The sequence below is a fragment of the Rhopalosiphum padi genome, chromosome 2 (assembly GCF_020882245.1).
Source record: "Rhopalosiphum padi isolate XX-2018 chromosome 2, ASM2088224v1, whole genome shotgun sequence".
Classification (NCBI taxonomy): Eukaryota; Metazoa; Arthropoda; class Insecta; order Hemiptera; family Aphididae; genus Rhopalosiphum; species Rhopalosiphum padi.
Window position 1 is genome coordinate 34,235,282 of NC_083598.1, and position 22,210 is coordinate 34,257,491.

The window sequence follows — 22,210 nt, forward strand, 5'->3', positions numbered from 1 at the left end:
AGATAACTATTTATTATACATATGAGCGGGGCCGAATCTAGGGGGGTTGGTGGTGGTGGTGGGGGTGAACCCAAGGCATCTGCACCGGAAATCTTTTGTTTACTTATTTTTTTTTGAGAGAGACAGAGAGAGTAACTGGTACATAAATATAACTATAAAAGTGGCATAATAAGAGGGGGACTGAATTATGTGAGGGCGCTAATTTCATACTTTGCCCCGGGTAAAAAATATATTAGATCCGGCACTGCTTAAGAGAATAACCGGCTATTGCCTACTATATTATGTTGTTTGATTTAATATTAGAGTGAATAATCACATAATTTATGTTCAGATTAGAATATTTTCAGTAATTTATGGTTTTGGATTTTTTTCAATGTTTTGAAATTTTAAAGAAAAATATGAGTAGGTATATGTAAATTATTACAAATTTAAATAAATGCTCATATTATGTGGGTCTAGTGTCCTCAGTTTGAATTTATTAACCATAGCGGATTTACTAGGTATAGTGATAATGACAAAATCCAACCGGTAATAAGAGAAATTAATAATAACCAGAATTTATTATTTAATCATCACGGACGTAAAGAAAAATACTTGTAAAAATGTAACAATGACAACGAATATGGCGTGTGCATTAGTTAAACTATCTACTCCTATAGTCGTAGGTACTCCAGTCTAAGTCTAATATTGGCTGATTAAGTGATGAAGTGATGACTGATAGCCGATAGGTAATAGGTATAGGCGTATAGCTCCATATTGGAGTGATAGGACGACGTGCGAGTAAGGTAACGGGTTATTGGGTCATCGGGTCACCAGTTGCAAATAAATAAATTGATAAGACGCGTTTGATGTTTATGTCACGGTATATTGTACACATAGACTTATAAGTCTATGATTGTACAACAACTAATGGCAAATGGCGTGATCAGTTATATTTTTAAATTTCAAATTAATATTTTATTATATTATTACAGTATAAATACTATAAATTACTGATAGGCCGTTGGATTTTGGACAAAAATATCAAAAACTAAACCACCTGTCTATGTACAGTTTTTTTTTAATAGTATTTTGACACGTAAGTAATTATAATTTATATAAAATATAAATAAATAAATTTATTAGGTAGGTAATTAATATATAAGTAAATATAAAAATAAATACTAAAAAGTAAAAATGTGGATTTCAAAAATAAAAATCAATCTTTGAAATGTAGGTATATAAAAACATAAAAATAATACGGTATATTAAAATAACGAATACAATTTTCTAATTAAAAACTTCAATGAGTGTATCATTATTCACTAGTGTGCTTTGTATATCATAAAAAAATAAATAGGTAGGTACCTACTCTGTTTAAGATATCATTTGTCAGTCGGTTACTATACTTAGGCTTGGTAAACGTCGTGTACTTCACTATCAAATGTCCAAATCGATATTCGGTAATCATAACTCTACCTGACAAAACAATATAAACTATGATACTAATTAGTAATTACTAATATATCTTAGTATAATAAATTCATATCTCAATAATATTTTAAACTCGATGTAAAAATGTATATTAAATATTGGACAGAAAATTCCTATATTGTGTCATACTTGTTGAATTATTTAATATTATGTGCTGGGAAAGTTTTAACTTTTAAGAACATTAATATTACTGTTATTTAATGACAATAATCAACGTACCAGGTTAGGAATACTTAAAAAGTTAAAAGTATAAAATTAATTTTTTTTGTCACTAATCAATAAGACGTTATCAAACGAAATTTTAATACCACATAGTGGCCTCTGGAGACCAAAAATAATCCTCAGGTTATACTGCCTATTAGTTTATCATATATAAACATAAATCTAGTTGACATTTACAGATATTTTAAATAATGTCATACTATCACAATATATAACAATACAGAATAGGCTGGGTTGTACCTCAGCAGTCAGCTGTGTATTACACAGTAAACTATAGAAGTATAGAATATATTAATATGCATTATGCATTTACAAAAGTAAATAGTTGTATTTTTATGTTTTTTTCTTATTGTGCGGTATTCTATAACAGTTTCAATAGTTCAGAAATTCATTATTATATGTACTTAGCAAATCAATCATTATTCAGATAAACAGAAGTCAAATAAACATGAATAATGTAAAAATATACTGATAAGGTTAGATTAGCCAATTACTAATTTACTTAACAATTTTATCATCCAATAATTAAAAAATTTAAATAAATAACATTTTCAATAAATCTATGTTCTTTTGCAACATGTAAGTTTAACTATACAAGTAGGTAAATACCATTTTGAAAAAAACATGATATATCAAAGGAAATAATTTAATTCAAATATTTAATATTATATTTTTGATTTTATTCTGAAAAATTTTCAATTTTTACCAATAAACAATGATTAAACAAAATTACACGTAATTTATTATTTTCATTTTAAATGGACATTGGAAAATAAAGTATTTTTTTATACAATAATAATATAATAATAGATTATCAATCATTTCAAGTAAACATACATAATGTTTAATAAAAACCAATGAAAATGTACAAACAAAAATAAATAAACACTTACAAAACTTAACGATTTAACATTTAAATGTTACATCATAAAATATAGTTTATAAAATTTGTCATAATTATATATATAATATATAATTATGCAGGGTAAAAAATAAAATATTTGTGTCTTTATGATGCACAAATTCAGTTATTTTATATACTAATTTTAAATACATTGTATAATAGGTTTTCATAAAAAAAACTAATTGTTACTTCGGTATAGTGTGCATGAATACATTTTTTTTTTAGTCTTATGCAATAAGATAAATTATTAAATCGAATTATAAATTATTACTTTATAATAATACGGTACTGTACATAACTTAAATCACAGTGCTTCAGAATGTTATTATAATCTACTTAAACATAGTAATAAGTATAGAATGTTTAATTTTGACATTTTGAAGGTATTAACATAATGTATTATCATAGTTTGACGACACTGGTATTTGGTGTCTGGATACGACGATATTTGTACTTGTGAAAATCTTAACATTAGATTATTTGATCATTTCAATGAGCATTTTGAAAACATTTCAGTTATCATACGTATAAATGTATATAATATATATAAAAAAAAATGAAATTAAAAATAATGTACTTTCAGTACTGGACAATGAAAAAAAAAAAATACTCAAGCTCGTATGGACTTAAAATAAAATAATAATAATAATGTATATCGATCAGGAACATTTTATTGTAAAAAAAAACAGCAATAGCATCATCCATGCGCCCATCTTTGTTTTCAAGTTGACAGGTAACTTAAGTAGTTTTATACTTTTATATTGTCAAGTGTATATATTATAATAATAAAATAAAAATAATAATTAATAATAATAATAATAATAATAATAATATATACAAATCGCATTGGCCAACAAATACTGCAACTCTGGATAGGGATGGCGGGGCGGTTGGTGGGGGGGAGGGGAATGTGGCAGAGACATCTTGAGACGCACATATGAAAATAATATCTATCGTCGAATGTCGACTCAAAAAAGGGAGGGCCGAAGATACGCGTATACCCACACATCATCAGACGTAAGACTCCTCGTCGGCGTACGTCCTGGTGACGACGAATCGCTGCTGCTGTGCCTGACTGCACTCACCCAGGTAATACGAGGTGATGGGCGCGCGGCGGTTGGCCGGCGGTGGTGGCCGATACGGCGGGGGCGGTGGCAAGGACCGGGACCTGGCCGCGGCCACGGCTGCCTTCTCCTCCTTGCGCTTCAACCGGCCGCGGAGCCGGACAGTGCCGTCCGCGTGCGCGACCGGTGTCTGAAGCGGCTGGTGTTGCCTGAGCTTCAGCGAGTCGGTGGCCACCTCGTTTCCACGGCTGTTGCTCCGGGACACGTGTGGCGTACAGTCTTCGTCGGACAACGTGCTCGAGTCCTCTTCGTTTTCGCCGTCGCAACAGTTCTCCGCCGGAGTAGCGGTGGCGACGACATTTATGGCAGAGGTGTTGACGGACGAGGTGGTGGTGGTGGTGGTGGTGGTGGTAGCGTTGGCGATGACTGAGGTCGCCGCCGCCGCCGCCGTCAACTGTTGCTGGTGGTGCGGTTGCTGTTGCTGAAGATATCGCCTGCGGTCCATCACCTCGGCCGACCTCCGGGCGACGACCACGGGCGTAGCCGACTGCGACTCGTCCTTTCGGTACGTCACCGCCGGCTGCAGTACGGGTTTGATGGTCAGTTCCGTGTTGTAGTTGTTTGGGTGCAGCGAATCGACCACCACTTCCGACTTGACCACTACGTCGTAGTAGTCGGCCGCGGTCATTTTTCGGTATTGATCTTGTTGCGGGCCCAGGGATATCCGGTTGTTGTTGTTGTTGTTGTTGTTGCCGGACATTTGGATGGGTTTGCTGCGACGGGGTGGCGTGGGCGGAGGCACGTTTCCATCCAATACAGACTCTTCAGAAGCGCTTCGACGGACCGCCTCCTTGCTGGCCGCGGCTGTTAAACGCTTGGATCGTTGCCGGAACCAGGCTTGCCGCTGGAAGTTGGCGTTTTTCCGCTCCTCCCAACCCGGGTAGACACGCACGTACTCGCCCGGCATCGACGGTACAGCAGTGGCGGACATGGCTGTTTTGGCTGAATGCGCTTGGTCAAACGCCGGGTCATATCCGCTCGAACTGGTCGACCCGCTCTCCTCCTCGTCCGGCGTGTACAGTTGCGAGTCAGACATCGTCAGTCCAGAGTCCCGGCTCAACGATATCTGATCCTTCCTGGGTGGCGGACTCACTTCCAGGCTGTCTATAGAACTATCGTCCCGTCTCATGGCTGCAAAACAAACACAATACATATTATATTAAAATAGATTGTTATATCCACCGCAAGTCTAACTCTTAACCTAATCTAAACTTGAGTTTTATTTCAACGATGATCTTACGAATTTTATGTCATCATTTTAATACTGATGTTTTTCAATTTTGTAAAACCGAATAAAGGGTACATTTTTATTTTTGATTATTTTAAATAATGTTGACCGGTATAATAATAAAAGATTTAGATTTTTTAAATGTATCTTTTTATTGTATTTTTTTTTTAAATTGTAACTGATAAACAATCTTGTCGGTTTTCAAAATATTTAATTTACATTTTGTTTTTGACTTTAGGAAACTCAAAAAAAAAATGCGATGTAAAAATTTAATTTAAATCGGGTAGGTATTATTATTATTATTATTAAATATATAGACGTTAAATGAGCATAAATTATTTAAATCAATAAATGGGTCAAATATACGCCCCCGAAGTGACTCCCGTGATCTGTAGTGATATATGTGGCACACTTACAGTCAGATTCTTCGGTGCCAGAATCCCGTGGGTCGCCCAAAAGGTTCGGCACGTGTGGCCCGCACAGCAACTCGCAGTGGGTGATGAGTATCTCGACCAGTGCGGGTACGGTACGTAAGTCTTCGGTCGGACACATGGCCGGCGAATCGGACCACAAAAGGGACGGCCCAACGCACACACCTAGGTTGGCGGCCGACATGAGGTTGTGCGTGGATCGTCGAGATATGTGGTAGAGTACGCACAGGAAGTGGCACAGCAGATGATAATTGGGTTTGGGCAACTGATCGATAATCCTGTAAGGGAAAGAAAAATGAAAACATTATAAATTATTCCTATACGGTTGGTAATATTACGAGGCGACGGCCGATATCGTCATCATATTATAGTGGCGTTACGTCAATATAACACACTCACGTTTTGATTCTAAAAAGTTTCGTGGGCAGGTTGGAACAGTCCAGAGCTGATCGCCATTTAGGGAACAGGCTGGTGCACAGTAAAGGATCGGGCAACGAGCGTAGCATGTCTTTGAACAGGGCTGCGGTAACCAGCACAGGAACGTTTTCCAGACAAACGTCCTCACAAACGTCCATTTTTTCGCGGAGTTCGCGGACTAAACGAGCGTTTGCAGACTTTCTAAATATACCTTGAGTAAATGGTCCTTTTGAGAATATTTGGTGTAACATGCCCTGTAAAATAATAAAAAAAAATTAATTCTATTGTGTCGATTAATATAACAAACGTTACATGATAATTATTAAATATTTGTACTTTATTTATTATTTAAAAAAAAAACTTTTATACACACGGTTATATAATATATTAATATTTATCTCAAACTACTAATTCATCAGCTAATATATACTATATTTTACACCTATAACACGAGTTTAAATTATTTTGTTTATTACATTTCAACATTTGGTAAAAATAGTTTTATTGTTTATCTTTATTTAATGATACTATACATTTAGCAAAATATATTATATAGGTATTGACATTTGACGTTGTGCTATAGTATTGTAATATTCAATATCAAATGGAAAAACAACAATTACGATTTAATAATTGAAATATTTACTTAGTTAAGATACCTTTGAAAAATATAACTTTCTAAAGTGATAAACTAAATTAACGTAAAATGTTCAGCCACTAAATATAATATAAAAGTCCAAAATTATCCTATGTTAAGATAAAATTAAACACATTTTAAATATTAACTACCATAACAATCAATGTTATGTATTAATATATTATAAGTTAACAGTGTAAGAAAAATGGTATTATTAACGTTTTGTCAACAATCCAATTAATTTGAACTTTATTATTTTCTGAACAAATATTTAAAACACACACGCCACTGTAAGTTTGTATATATATACTAACCATCACTGGTTTAGGAAGGTTTTCTCCGTCACAAATTCTATTCAGAGGTACACCGAACAAATTGCCTCCATTATCTTTGGTTGGAGTTTTCTTGAACACTTGGCCAATTTTCATACGACTAGAAGACTTTTTCGGCGTCTTTTTGTTCGTTTCGTTTTCTTGAGCTTTTACACTCCTAGAAAATACCAAACATAACAATTTTAATACAATTTTGATATAACCAAAATTTTGTATTTCGGTTTGACAAAAAAAAAAAAAAAAAATATGACAACCATTCATTGTCTATTGCAACCTATAATTAGGTAGTGTATTTAGTTGTTTTTTATTAGGTAGACATTAATTCCGTAAACAAACGTCAGTAAACAAATGTCATCTTATCAATTATTGGCCTTTGGTATATTGTATACTATGTACACAGTCATTAGAAAAAGAAAACAAATATGTTCACCTGCGTTGAGTACAGATCGTTAACATCGTTTTATCATCAGTTACGGCGAAAAATATTGTCACTTATACCGATATTAAAATAAAATAAATAAATAAAAACCGTAGTTAGCACGAAAAAACTAATGTTGTTCGATGAGAAAAAAAACAATACACTTGCGTTCTAATTTTTAATAACTAATATCTTATACACATTTCACACACGTGTGTGAGGTACTCTGCACGCGCGTACATATAAGAGCGAACTTTGTTCGACAACTCGACCATTATGCTGTCACAGTCGGTTACATTATAAAATAATAAGTGATAAGTGTAGCCATAGGTGTATATGTTTGATTATTTTTAAAATCGAGGGATTTCTCATGTTATGTAATTTATAGCAACGATAATAAAATAATAATAAACTTTTGTTAAAATAAAATACAGATAATGGTACAGATATGGGATGGGCAAGCAGATGTACCAGGTAGTGCAGTAGTACAATAATAACTAATATAATATAATATTTAATCAGTGATGTATATATTTTCGACGACGTACCTCAAAATGAAATGACACCTGGCCAACGGGTCGTGCACGTTGTTGCAGTGGTCCAAGTCAAACCCTTCCTCAGCGCTAAGTCCGTCCCGCAGACAGCTCAACTTGACGGAATACGGTTTCTCGTGACCAAACAGTGGATACGGCGGCTCTTCACGTGGCGTCTTGGCCCACAGCTGATACTGACTCGGATCCGCGTCTCTCATCTCCAAGTGATCCAATGCGATTTTTACGCAGTCTTTAGCACTCTCGTCCGGTCCGATGGCAAACGTCTTACACTATGCACACATACACACATTCATATAATATACATAATATAACATATGAGATACCACGCAGGGCGGTCAAACGGAGGGAGGAGGATATAATCCCTGTGGCCTTTTTTGCTAGATTGATATTTATAAAAAAAAAATGTAATAATATATTTTTTTTATTATTCGATAAAATATAAATATTTATTCACAATTTCTGATAAAAAAATTCATTTTTTCTGACAATAATCTCTGGTGATGGTAAATACTGTACTCATACAATAGACTTTGGGTAAAAAGAAAATATTTGTATAAATAAAATAATTATTAAATTAATAGTTCAAACTTCTAACAATTAGCATTTATATTATAATGTAGGTACATATAGTGTATAAAGTAGGTATAACTTTTTAGTATTTCGTAATTTCTCTAATAGCCAAATTAAAAATATGTTTTAAGTGTTAATTTAGATATTTATAAATTGTAAAATTTTTATTTTATTTTAGAGTTTTCTTGACAGTTTTTCATCATGTTAAGAAATCAGTTTCATCACTTCCGATAACAAAAAACTCCGGTATATAAGATTATTTTATGTGTATACATTATAGACTAATATAACGTTTAGGCAGTAGGTACTCACGTATTCTATGCCAGTGTTGAGATCTTGATAAAATACTTGGACGTTGGTAGTCGGAGGATCTTTGCGTATTTCTTCTTGCGATTCTTCAGCTAGTTTCGACCACCACAAGTTTCTGGTTGCTTGGGTGCTAATTAACATACATAAAACAATACAAAATTATTATCATCGTTATATTACTAGATGCGACGAGAATAACAGACTAAACTATGTATGATTTCTACAATACGTATAAGTGATAGTTAAATATATTATTGTACATGACAATGATCCAAAATTAATATATAATAATATATTATATTCTGTACCTATAAGTTAATAGTTTCATAAGTCAGTTTCATTGATGAAGAGATACTGTTATTACACCTATTATAATAAAGTATATTATAATCCGACAAATATTTATTATTTTTTATCCTAACTCGATAAGCAATACCGACGTGCGTTCCGGGAATTTATAGACGCCTGGCGCTAAAGATATATGTTTTCATGGCTCATATAATTTTTTTAAAACCCACATATATGCGTATCTTACAGACGTTATTTCTATTAGATATAAGCATAAAAATGCATAGAGATTAAATTAATAATATGTATAGACAATAAATAGTATAAGTATTCTAAATTACTCACGTAACGCCTATTTTAATAAAACATTATTATTTTATTGTTTTAAAAATAAAAGCTTATCATTTTAAATCTTTACATAAATTAATAATTTATATAAAATCAGATTGGACAAATTTAACATGCTTTAAAAACAACTTTGTTAATTACCTGAGGAATAAATAAAAGAGTTATAAATTACCGTATCAAATTATTTCAACTACCAATTAAATTCAATACAAATTAATGCGTATGCATATTTTTATCAAAATATTCCACTTTTTTTTAAAAAGTTGTTATACATTCTTTCGGCATAAATCATAACGCTTATTATATTATCGGTAATAGGTCATTTATTTATAATAATGAAAAATGCAAAAACATTAATTTTAATAGATGGTACCAACTACATTATTACATTATTTGTTTAAATATAATAATTATTATTTATTTGAAACAAAAAATGAAAAACAAAAACAAAAACAAAAATGTACTTACGAATTATTTTCTCCACAATGATTTTTATATTTAAAACTACCAGTACTATTCCAACCACTTTCCAAACCGGGTAGTAAAAGTTTAACATGAAGTTTTTCATGGAATCCTAAATTAAAATCAAATAAAGCGAAACACTTTTTTATGAGCCTATACATGATTTTTATCCTGTGTCTGTATAATGCATTAGTTGGATGAAGTGATTTAATTATCATATTTTTCCCGTAAAATTGTAATTATGCATTGAAACACGTTGAACTTCTTTGAACGCATTATGTACACTAAGCATTCAAACTTGATAACAACTATACTGATATAATATATTGTTTGAGTAAACAAAAATAATGGATAACGATAATATAAGAGGGGGCTATCATGTTATTGTATTTACGATAATTTATATAAAAAAAAAAACCATTTTAATAAAATATAATATAGGTATATATTAGTTATTAAATTATATATTAATTATGTAGGTATCTACTACAGTAATAAATGTTCTACTTATATTAATATATTATTAATAGAAACGCGTTAACGAATTTATAATATAAAATCAAAAAATTGATTATATGACTGCAGATTAAGATTGAGTAATGGGCTATTATATTAAAATATAATACATGGATGATTTATGAAGTATGAAATGTCTAGATTATTTATTTATTGACCTCTGCATTGCAGTGCTTATACACATTATGCGTCTGAAAAATTATTTTGTCGTATTCTTATTAGTTATAAACTTATAAGTTATAGGTAAGTTATAACGAATTTAACATAAAAGAAATATAGTAGGTACTAATACGCGGTTGCCTAATTTTATATCGCCAAATATCAGTGACAACCGGTCTAGCGTTTGTGTGGGTACACCATTATTAATATTCCTGTGCAAACGACGTAGATCGCCGTCGATAAGCTCGGGCGAGTTAAAGTGACAAATGACCGCTTTTAACTCGTTCGAGCAAACAGTAATTTTAGTTCCATATCAGCGACAACGACCATAACTTGATATTGATTTCCCACGGTAGTAGAAAATTATTATTATTATTTTAATTTATGATACCACATGAGAATATAATGTTAGGTACCTATAACATTATATGCACTGTAGTCTGTACTATATGCTTATCAATGTGTCTGCAACTCAATTAAGAAAACGAATATTACTAATTATACCTAATATACACATATGTATATAGGAAATAATAATAAATATGTAAATACATATAAACTTTTAAGTTTTAAGTATGCGCGATTGCAAAATGTCAAACGTAAACCGACGCGACGAAAGTTTCTAAACATAAATTAACAACAATTATTTTTTTTTTTTGTTTCCTGGTGTTATTATTATTTTGAATAATTAAAATAAAACATGTAAAAGTGATGTGCACCTCCATCAAAGCTATACCTATAGTTACTCTTGTTCCCTGTGAAAAATTCACATAATTATAAATCATAATTATTATATATTGCGACCAATTTTCAAGGACGCGACCTTAGTATATAACACGCAAGAAATGTAAACGACGCGGGTGATAATATATTGTGTGTTAATATATTGTTGTTGTTGATTCGGCTGAGTTTACGCTGTTTGAAATACATTTTTCAAGAATAAAATATAATTTTGTTTTGAAATCAGATTTTAATTACGACTTAATTTTTTACGATTTAATTTAAAACAACACGAAACTATTTTAATTCTTGATTCGGTCAGATAATCGGATAGGTTATTTTTGATAAACAACCTGATATTTATGCGAGTAGTTACAATAGGTATAATGACAATATGACATATTATTATTGTAAAAGGAGTGTAGAAACGTTTCCATCCTTATCCAAAGATAACCAACGAAAAAGTGTATAGTGACTATATGATACGATCGCAAATTTTAACGAAAACCTCATCTCTTAATTTTGTACCATCTTACAAGACCTAAATATATACCTATACTTATATATAATAGCGATCAGCATTCTGGAAACGCATGTCGGTTTGAACAAATTACTACCCTTGATCAATGAAAACAAAGACGTACATATTGTATTTGTCTATATTATATATACAATATACATACATACGTTATAATATAAAGTTAATATTTCATTCTTCGTAGAATCATGTACGTACATTAATGTTGCGACTTTTTAATAAGTGACGACTTATTATAATATTACATTTTCTTGTTTCAAACGATATTTAAATTGATAGTTAATATGGAATTTATATATCGAAACATTATTGAATTTACTATCTCATATATATTGTATTATGTATAATTTACGTGTAGGTTCTATATATACTATAATATAATATATTATACTAATAGTGTAATACTATGGGTATATAGTTTGGTACTTGATATTTTATTATGACGTCATCCGTGACCCAAACACAATTTAATAATAAAAATTATTGTTCATCGTATAATGATCGTATAGCTCTATAGCTAGCTAAGCCTATGCTTACAATAATAATATATACCCGTGGGTATAACAATAGGCCGTTTTTTTGTCTAATTAAGAGCTGCGTTTATGTCGGCAACCTATACGTGTGTATACACTTTACTATATTATGTATGTGTACCGTTAGCGAACCTCCTTTTCCGATATACAATACCGTTTGTCCCAGTGAGTTCTAGTGATGAGCATATTATTATTATTATGACTATTATATGTCGATGTGCTTATAAAAGAGAACAGATTACATATATTTTGGATCGCCGTTGTTCAATATGTTGTCGGTTCAAAGACCCTCAAGCACTAATGATAAAGAGTTGAGTACGTCCCCTGCTGAGGGACCACATCCCAAGTAAACACAACAGTAAAAAAATTGTGGACACCCGACGAAGAGATCAGCTATAATATGATGCATACGAAAATAGGTACTAACCTAAACACTGCTACATAGTTGGTAGTCGGCCATCCGATGACGAAAGACGTGTCCGAAGACTTGGGAATTTCGGCAACTTCGTCGATTACAGCCGGCGATTCGTTGAGCCAAATCTCTGATATCCTGACCTTGTCCTTAAGTTTAAAGTTACTACCGGATTTCGCTTTGGCCACCAGCAAGAGGTCGTTGAATAAAAATAAATGACGTTCTTGACAGTGCACACCCTATATCAATTCACAATATAGGATAACATTATTTAGTATTACATTGCGAGTACATAAATAATATAATATAATACATATTATTGTATTTGATATTTTAATAATTTTTATTATTTACATTAACGAATTGAACGGGAGTTTCCATTATGAACTTCCTCGGGCTATCGTTTTGGATTTTGTTGGGAGTTGAAGGAGGTGACTCCGATCGCAGAGATTTCGACGATAGAGCTCTCCGCAGAGCAGCTGTACCGGTTCCTCCTCTCTTCCGAATTAATCCTTTCATCTTCTAAACAACGGGAAAAAACTTTACAATTAGCTATATAAATAAACTAAAAAAAATTTCCAAATAAATATGAATTATAATAATAAAAAGTAAAATAACGCATACATTTATGACAGCAGTAAAAACGTCTTATCAGATACAATTATACAAACATTACACAATTATAAAATTGATAACGTCATTAGTTTAAATATTAAACAGTAAATAGAAAGTTGTTGACAAAAGTGTCATTGTTCTAAGAAGTATATAATATAATATCTTATTTCGATCGTTGGTATTGCATAAATTGTTAAACTTACCATTGTGAGGGCTTCTTTGTCGTACAATCTGAGGAAATCGTTTGGAAAAACATCTTGAATTCGTTCTAAATCGCTTTGTTCGTGAATACGTTTTACTGTCTGTAAATAAATATATAAGTATAAATGACTACACGTATTTTAAATATATGTATTGCATTTTGTTCCGAATAGGATATTTGATTCATAGTGTAAACAATAACATTGGTTTTTGATTGAATACGAATTTAATTAGCAGTGAAATTAAAACGTACGCAGTTCAATCGCAATTGTTATAATTGCGTTAAATAGTGCAGTATATTTATATATATATCTATATACATTTATTGCCAGGAGCAAACTTTCATATTATGTAGATGCATACATGTTATTAAAGCGATTCAAAAGTGTAAATGATACGATTAATAGACTGTAATAATATAATACAGTACGGGTGCCCGCTTGACGATTTTTTAAGTTAACTAAAAGCCGACGGGCATATTGCCGAAAAGTGCGACGACTACAATAACCCGTGTTGATAATAATTTTTCATTCACACCGCTTACCCGTCGCGTTTAAAACAAACATAGGTACCTATTTATAATATTACTAATATGCATTTGTACAATTTTCGTTTAACATAGAAATAGAAATTGGAGCGCGTCGTGACAAGACGACAACTAGGTACGTTCGAGTTTTATAACTATAATACACGCATACATGATATTTTACATTTTTTATACATGCAATTCATTGTATGCAAATAATAGTTATTAAAACAAACACACGCGAGATATTAACACCGTTTGTCATAGATATTTCACGTAAGAAAATAAATATTATAAACGAAGATCATAATAACACGAGGGTGTGTTATATTATATGTGTAATACTGTGATATGTAGATGACTTATGATCTGCACATTACACACAAGTAATATAATATTGAAAATAGTACACGGTGTTGCAGTGTTTTCTTGGCGATTTCGCAGTGTTGATAAACATAAATCAGGCGGGACGCAAATAACAGATTTCAATTAAATAAATATTAATATTTCGTAGGTATATACCTACGCCAAGGCGAATGATAGCGTTTATGTCGACGACAAATTTAACTGTCAGCACAAATTAAACGTATTGTATAACTTTTAAAAATATAATAAATTATACGGAATTTATGTAGATGATATACACATATTTTAGTGAACTATATAATATTATCATAATATAATAAACGTTTAAGTAGCATAATATAATATACCAGCATGACATTCTAATCTTATATAGACATATCGGCAAACGCCAAAACCGGATTGCAAATCGTTTTTTAATCGGAAAAATAGTGTGAAAAAGAGTAATTTTCTAAAAATTGCTAATTCATTAAAATTATGCGTATTATATTCGCGCTGCAGTCTAATCTCAACGCCTCTTCGCAGATATGAATTGCAAAGTGGTGAAACACGCGCGGGGGCACAAGACCAATATGGTCATTCTACCATTTCACTAGACCGGTACGCGCACCAGTGTGTCTCTCCTTGGCACATTTAGCCCCCGTACAAATCCGTTATATAGGTAGGTCGTAGGTACTACACGTATTATATATTATTAGTAGTTTATATATATATGTGTGTGTGTGTGTGTGTGTGCATAAGTGTATTATATATGCAGCCGGTCTAGTGCGATTTATCGTATCGGTTTTGGGTGTGGTTTTGGCTGCGGCGATCGGTGTCATTCACACCTATATAAAGTCGTATACAACTATATAAGATCGTTTGGCGAGCGCGCGGTGTTTTAATGATAATTAATTATATTATATTGTTTAAATTGGAGCGATGGCGAAACCATATAGGTATACATACAGCGTACACTATGTACGCGTATACTTATATATAGTAGGTACTATTATACTACTGCGAACACCACCTCTATTCATCAATGGAGATTTTACGAAATAAACGATATATTATATTTTATACGCGGTGCGCTGCAGATCCGTTTCAAACGCTTAGACAGCACCCATTGTGGTGGATATCGAAAAAATGAAATAGGTACAAGTGGGTCGTTTTTATCAAAGAAACGAGTACGTATATTATATCGGTTCAAAGGTCCGCACAATGAGCGGCAATTATGTACACGGACGAAAAATGTATATATATATATTATTTTTTTTTTATTATTGTTGTTTATAATGTAGTAGGCGAGAGAAAAAGTGATATGCTTCTTTGTGTCATGCTGAACGGACCGAAGAAAGTGGGTCTCCCTCGTACGTACAAGAGTATACGGATTATATGTGCGGCGTGGACAATAACCGACGCAGTTTGTTTATCAGCGCGACCGATTCATTGGCGGCGGCAGTTGTACGACATTCGACGAAAACGTAGTCGGGATTACGCCTACGGACGAGGGCGGTTGAATGAAAAGAATAATAGGAAAAAAAATACTGAAAATAATAAAACTCACTTGTTTGACGGCGCTGTTCGCCATACACAGATCGTGGTATTCGGCGCCTCTTCCATGTTCCGGTCTGGTCTCGTCCAATAAACTTTGGAAATACGTTTCGTATTGAGTCAGTCTCTGTACCTGCATTGAACAAAAACGTAAATGTGTTTAGTGACAGTGACCTTCGTTCTATATTAATATAGTATGTAGGTACATAACTAGGTGATCATAGAGAACCCGACTATATTATGATATTTCGACCGTGAACTATACGTCGAACCGTAATATTATTATTATTATATACACATCGCAGTTGTGTGCACAGCATCAATACGTATAATATATAAATATATGTATATATACCGTTCATTGGTGATGAAAATTATACAATACGGAGACGTGTCAAAAGAAAACAGTGAAACACGTGGGGAGAAAGATTAATATAATAAACTAGATGGGCATATGCATATTGCAAAACAAGAACTATCGTAATTACTTATGAAGGTTAAATATCGTCCATATTATTTATTATTAAAATACTATTATTATTATTATTATTTTGACGTAGATAAATCACAATTCACAATTTATTATTTTTATGCTGTACTGTTGTTATAGATCCTCCATAGATGCAACCTGCACATATTATAGTATGTTCCCAGTGCTTGTAGCACGTGCGCCATTCTCACTTATACGCATAATAAATCTATCGGAATGGGCACCCTATAAAGTAGTATAATTCACAAACGGACGCGAGTAATTTTAACATAATGCGATAAAAAGCAATTCATTCGATTAAACGGGCGATGTTTGTCTACTTTGAATCTTTATAGCAACCTCCATATAAGTATTGTAACGCAAATAATATATGCTGCCAATTGGTAGGAAGGTATAATATTGGCAGGTTAACGACTATCGTTTGATTATTGAAGAAGATCGTATTCAGTTATACATACTTCAGTAATACATAGGTACATCGCACATGTGGTGTAAATAATAACATTACAAACGCTTCTACGAAAGTATATTGTGGATAGTTTCTGTATAACTACAAATATATATAGACTATATACTTTTTGTATTACGGAAATGAATGTTTATGTTACACCAATCACTTAAATAATATGAAGATACTAATTTTATAATTTGGTCTCTGCAAATGTTACGTTATGCGATGTACCGAAAAGAAAAATTAGAATAAATATACCTTTAATAAAGTATTTAATACTACTCTGAAGTTTAAAACTTTACATTTTTAAGATATTCATAATATTATAAATTATTAGTATAAATAGAGTCCATTTTTTCGTTATTAACTACTATGGGTATAAGAACTATACTGTGTTAGATTTATTCCCTTCTTTCGCCGTAATAAGGGCTTCGTTGTATTGCACGCGTTTTCTGATATATGTTTTTTTTTCATTTAAAACTACTATAGTTTTACAAATAATTAGAATATTATATATAATGTTTAAAATATATACATATACGATATATTGTATAAATACAAAAAATAAAAATGTATCTTATTTTAAACGGTTAGTTGTGAGTTAGTGTATATATTGCATACACGTCGTAGAAACCACCACTGGGAACTCATCGTGTACGTACGATACTATCACACATATTATGTACATTATATACCTACCCGAAAACCTGTAGAATTCTCGCACGAGCGTTCTCGGAAATCTGCGAGATACCTAACCTCTATATATTATAATACGAATAATATACAAATGAACACCATACTTAGTATCTACATATATAGTAATACGATACATCCGACAAGCTTCCTGCTGGGACACGGCGGGCGAGTCGAGAAACGTGACACTTAAACGGTCCCTGAGTTTTTGTGTAGGTACATCCTGTCGAAAGATTATCATTTAACCTCCTGCCCAGCCTTCGCGAATCGCCGTCGTCCGACACACCGCTTACATTATTAATACAAACTCAACGTATAGAAACACTTACGGGCCTATCGCTATTATTACATTATATAGGTATGTATAATATATATTATTATTATTTGTTATATTATTCGCACACGTGGGTATTTTCGTTTTCAACGTGGTGGGACCATTATTTGATTCTATGTAATATTATTATATATATACGATATACCTATATACACCTCGAACATAGTCTACAGTTCTATACCTAACAAACAATGATTATAATATGAAAATTCACCCAAGGATTAAGTTTTATCGTTTTTACCCATTACAACTACTACATCGAGGGTATTGTTTTGCCGTACCCAGTCTGAACTATAACTTTATTTCTTTTTCTGAATATTTATCCATATAGTATACCTTTGCAGTATATATTTTTGCCCTTGAGCTGTACCCGTATAACGAACATATAATTTTTTTTAAACATATTTTCTTGCGTAATCGACACCGCAAAATTTCTAGTAATTTTTCAAGGTGATCCTCCTCAATCCTCCTCATAGCACACACCGGGAAAAACTACTTGTAATTATCGTAATTAACGGATTTCAGAGGAAAATATAGCGATTGAGTTGGAAAAAAATATCACCTTTGTTATTTTAGTACATCCTCTTTCATCATACCGACAACTATAAAATAAAACAAGTATAACCATTTAAAGCACCGTTTTGTTTTCAGGCGATTAATAACTACATAGACTTGATCTCATTACACCGATCTATATATTTATGTACTTTATCGTTTTAAAATAAATTATAACATTGCATTAAAAATTAAGATACATTCCAAAACGAACGCCCACAAACAATACAATTTGGTGATATATATTTTTAATAACCTTCAAAGTTTTGTTAGTTTCAAGTTTGCTATAATCAACATAGTTGTATATATTTTAATATAATAACGAAGTTTTTATCATGAGTTTTAACTTTTTTCTGCCAACTAAATTTTCCCAAAAATTATTTTTAAGCTAAATAGTAAAAGAAACATAGTTAATCATATTAATTTTTATGAAATTTATAATATGATGTACGCTCAACACTTAAATACTTTATTGTGTGTACTGTACACAATAAGTATACACTAGTTAATGGTTATAGAGGTAATCAGTTATAATTTTTATTTGTAAAAAAAGTATATATTTTATATAATTTTGTCGTAAGACCATATATTCTTGTACATGCGTTATTCATTAAATTAATAATTAATAATCTTGCATCATTAAAATTTGTTAACACGATTGTCGATTAAATTAAAAATGTGTTGATTTAATTGTAATACTACTCCGACAATACGTCACAAGTACACATACATAGTTTAGTAATACTTAAAGTAAAATATAATTTAAAATTTTATTTTTATGTTTTAATAGTTTTATTACGTAAATACATTGTACAGTGTGAATTGCTATACAAGTACCTATATGGGCTATATAATGTAATAAAACGATTACCTACTTAAAATAAACATCTAAACAACTCATTTAAATAAAACAATTTATATTCTGTACCTACACACCCGTAAATTAAATGTTATTTTGAGAGTTATCCAAGTTTTATCAAGTTATAAAGAAAACGAATAAGGAAGGTAGTAGGTAGATAGGTACATTAAATAGCTTAAATATACTGCAATGTGCCTGTGTACAGCATACGTTATATTATTATTGATTTGCATTCGTATGCACGTGCCTAGTTAATATATCAAAATATATATGTGTTATCTGTTTATTTAATAATATGTTAACAACAATTGTCAGCTACTCAAAAAAACTGAACTTTACAATTTCTAATAGATAATCAAAGCTAAAAGGAATGAAGGTAGAGAACGCGTTTAAAACCAAAGCCGTTTAAAGCGAACCTATCAGTTTTGATTGTGATTAAAACCATTGATTCACGCCCGGATTAATAATACAAAAATACCTACCATTATTCCAATTTGTTTTATTATATATTATTGTATATTATTGTTAACGACTTCATTCGAAAAGACATTTCGGGGTGGGCCGCGGCATAATAGATGTATCGACAATAGTATGCGCCACTGCAGTATGCAGCTATATACATATACAGTTAACGACGTGTGTCACGTGTATCGAGTGATAATAATATCCTGCTTGGCGATGAGGTATAGAGGAATACGTACGTATAATCGTTGCATCGGATATTATCGCATCATCTCGGCTGTGTAATTAACCACGGAGGCGTTTCCTTATAGACGATATAATATATTATATAATACGAACCGGTAGACCGGAACCCAATTTATCGTCGAATAAAAACAAAAGAATCGATGATCAAGGGAGTGGGTTTAAAACAATAGTAAGCTCTTCATCCCCGTCTCTTTAATCAAAAACTTCTTCGTTTTAAGTAATTTTATATAACTAATGTCGCCCGCCGTAGCCGCCTTGATCGGCCAGGGGATGACGTTGAAAGGTAGCATATTTGCATATTGTAAATACATATAATATGCAGAGGTATATAACGGTTTCCAGTATTATATATCAACGTCTATGTATATATATTATATACGCACGCACCAGCCGCGAAACACCTGTGGGTCGCGAACCAGTTTGTTTCGAGATTTTTCCGTTCGCTCGACGCTTATTTCAGTGGCGTTCTGCAACGGGATGCACTCGCGGAATGTATGTATACACGGCATATACGTTTATTATTATCATTATAATCATCGTCATCTCAACACACGTATAAATGGCGCGTCCGAACCGTTTTAATTCGAGCAACGGCCGTTAAGTCTGTACATACGGGCAACCAGTGCTGGATAAACTGCCGGCGCAAACGGTGCATTGCACTACGGCACCGTCGCTGTGAGATGAGAAAGACCGGACATTGCGGATATCAAAGTGTCATAAGGACATATTAAAAATATCATAATAATATATCGCGTGCACATGACTATAGATGTTATTATATTAAAGCTATAATAATTATTATATTGCACATTATATGAATACATTTATAGAAGGCTGAAAAATTGTACAAAATATATTGTAATTAATAATATTTTTTTTTTTTTTTTTTTTGAAGCCTCAAAGTTTTCTTTCGCATCGTCCGGGCCCGCTTGCAGCAGGGTTCAAGATCCGGCATTGCTCGCCGAGTAACGGCGAACGTCTCGGCTCGAGTCGTTCCAACACGATATTATAGGTGCAGACTGCAGATACTCGATATCATTCCGATAAATTTAGACGCGGGTCGTCGCCACCACCGCACCGTTACGCGCGCGCGTTCCCCGAAATCGAGACGGCGCGAAAACGAGGCTATCCTCGGCGCCGCGACGTTCAATAAACGGGGTCACCGGTGTGTCGAAAACGCGCGCGGATTCCTACGTCATGTAAATTAATGAACGCGCGATGTTGCTGTTATTATTGTGCGACGTCGCTCGCGCGTGTGTGTTACGGATCCTGCTCGCCCTGGTGAATATAATATAATAATAAAATATATATGTGTGTGTGTGTGTACGTGTGTATATATAATATTATATAGGTACGCGCGGGCTATGTACTTTATATAAATTATACGTATTATATATAATATGTGATGATATGAATAGACGACTAATTCGAAAACCGTAACCCGGTAACTGTACCTATATATTTTATTGTAATAATAATAATATGATGATGTTATCGTAATATATAATAATCATCATCGCAGGCGTCGTGCGGACGCGGCGTTTCGGTTGTCGCAGAGACGCCGAGGCCCCCGATAGGTTCTGCAGCAGCAGCAACACCGGCGGTTTATGTTTTGCCGAAGTGCAAGAGGTACCTAAAACGTTGTATTAGGTACCTACTCATTTTCAAATTGTTTTGCGTACGCGGTTCGCTCGCCGAGAATGGCTCACGAATGGCGGTCCTTTTAATCGAAAAAACTCCCATTGCTATATCCACCGTGAACCACGACACGACAAATAAATCGTTTATTATGTTATGATACGAGTGAAAAATATGCGGATAGAACGCATACCCAAACCCGACCGGCCGTGTCTAAATATTATCGCATTAAAATCCAGTCGGTGTTTTTCGATTCCACAGTATTTATTATACCACACACATACACGCTGCCGTTACATACATAATATACTAATGGCATAATAATTATAATAGCTGTATGGTTATTAAACTTCGCGCCTACTAATAATTCGAGTTTTAAAATAAACCGATTTGAAATGCGCAGTACCTACCTACCTCTATTATGACAACCAACTGCGTTTAAAATGTGGTATCGAATATAACATTAGAAATATACATTCAATTTATTGATTATTTCCATGAAATTAAATAATAAATTAAATCAATGAAATACATAATTAGGCAATAAACGAATAAAGTATTATTATTAAAAAAGAATGTTTTGGTATTAAACAATATTTTCATTTTTTAAATGTATTTGCCAACGGAAGTAATTTTTGCAATCCGT

At 32.6% G+C, this 22,210-nt stretch overlaps 1 protein-coding gene across 3 annotated transcripts in view; it reads right to left on the reverse strand.

Annotated features, from left to right (window-relative positions):
* Nucleotides 1-2,353: 2,353 nt before the first annotated feature.
* The window catches only part of LOC132922659 (rho GTPase-activating protein 20-like), a 220,929-nt gene continuing 201,072 nt past the window's right edge, over nt 2,354-22,210 (reverse strand). For all 3 annotated transcript variants that reach the window (XM_060986286.1, XM_060986288.1, XM_060986287.1), the window contains 10 exons: nt 15,850-15,969; nt 13,414-13,512; nt 12,950-13,117; nt 12,611-12,834; nt 8,623-8,749; nt 7,735-8,009; nt 6,751-6,925; nt 5,782-6,053; nt 5,368-5,660; nt 2,354-4,854 (listed from right to left, as the gene is read on the reverse strand). In XM_060986286.1, coding sequence (XP_060842269.1) covers nt 3,611-4,854; nt 5,368-5,660; nt 5,782-6,053; nt 6,751-6,925; nt 7,735-8,009; nt 8,623-8,749; nt 12,611-12,834; nt 12,950-13,117; nt 13,414-13,512; nt 15,850-15,969 — 2,997 coding nt within the window. In that variant the 3' untranslated portion in view covers nt 2,354-3,610. The remainder of the gene's footprint in view (nt 4,855-5,367; nt 5,661-5,781; nt 6,054-6,750; nt 6,926-7,734; nt 8,010-8,622; nt 8,750-12,610; nt 12,835-12,949; nt 13,118-13,413; nt 13,513-15,849; nt 15,970-22,210) is intronic.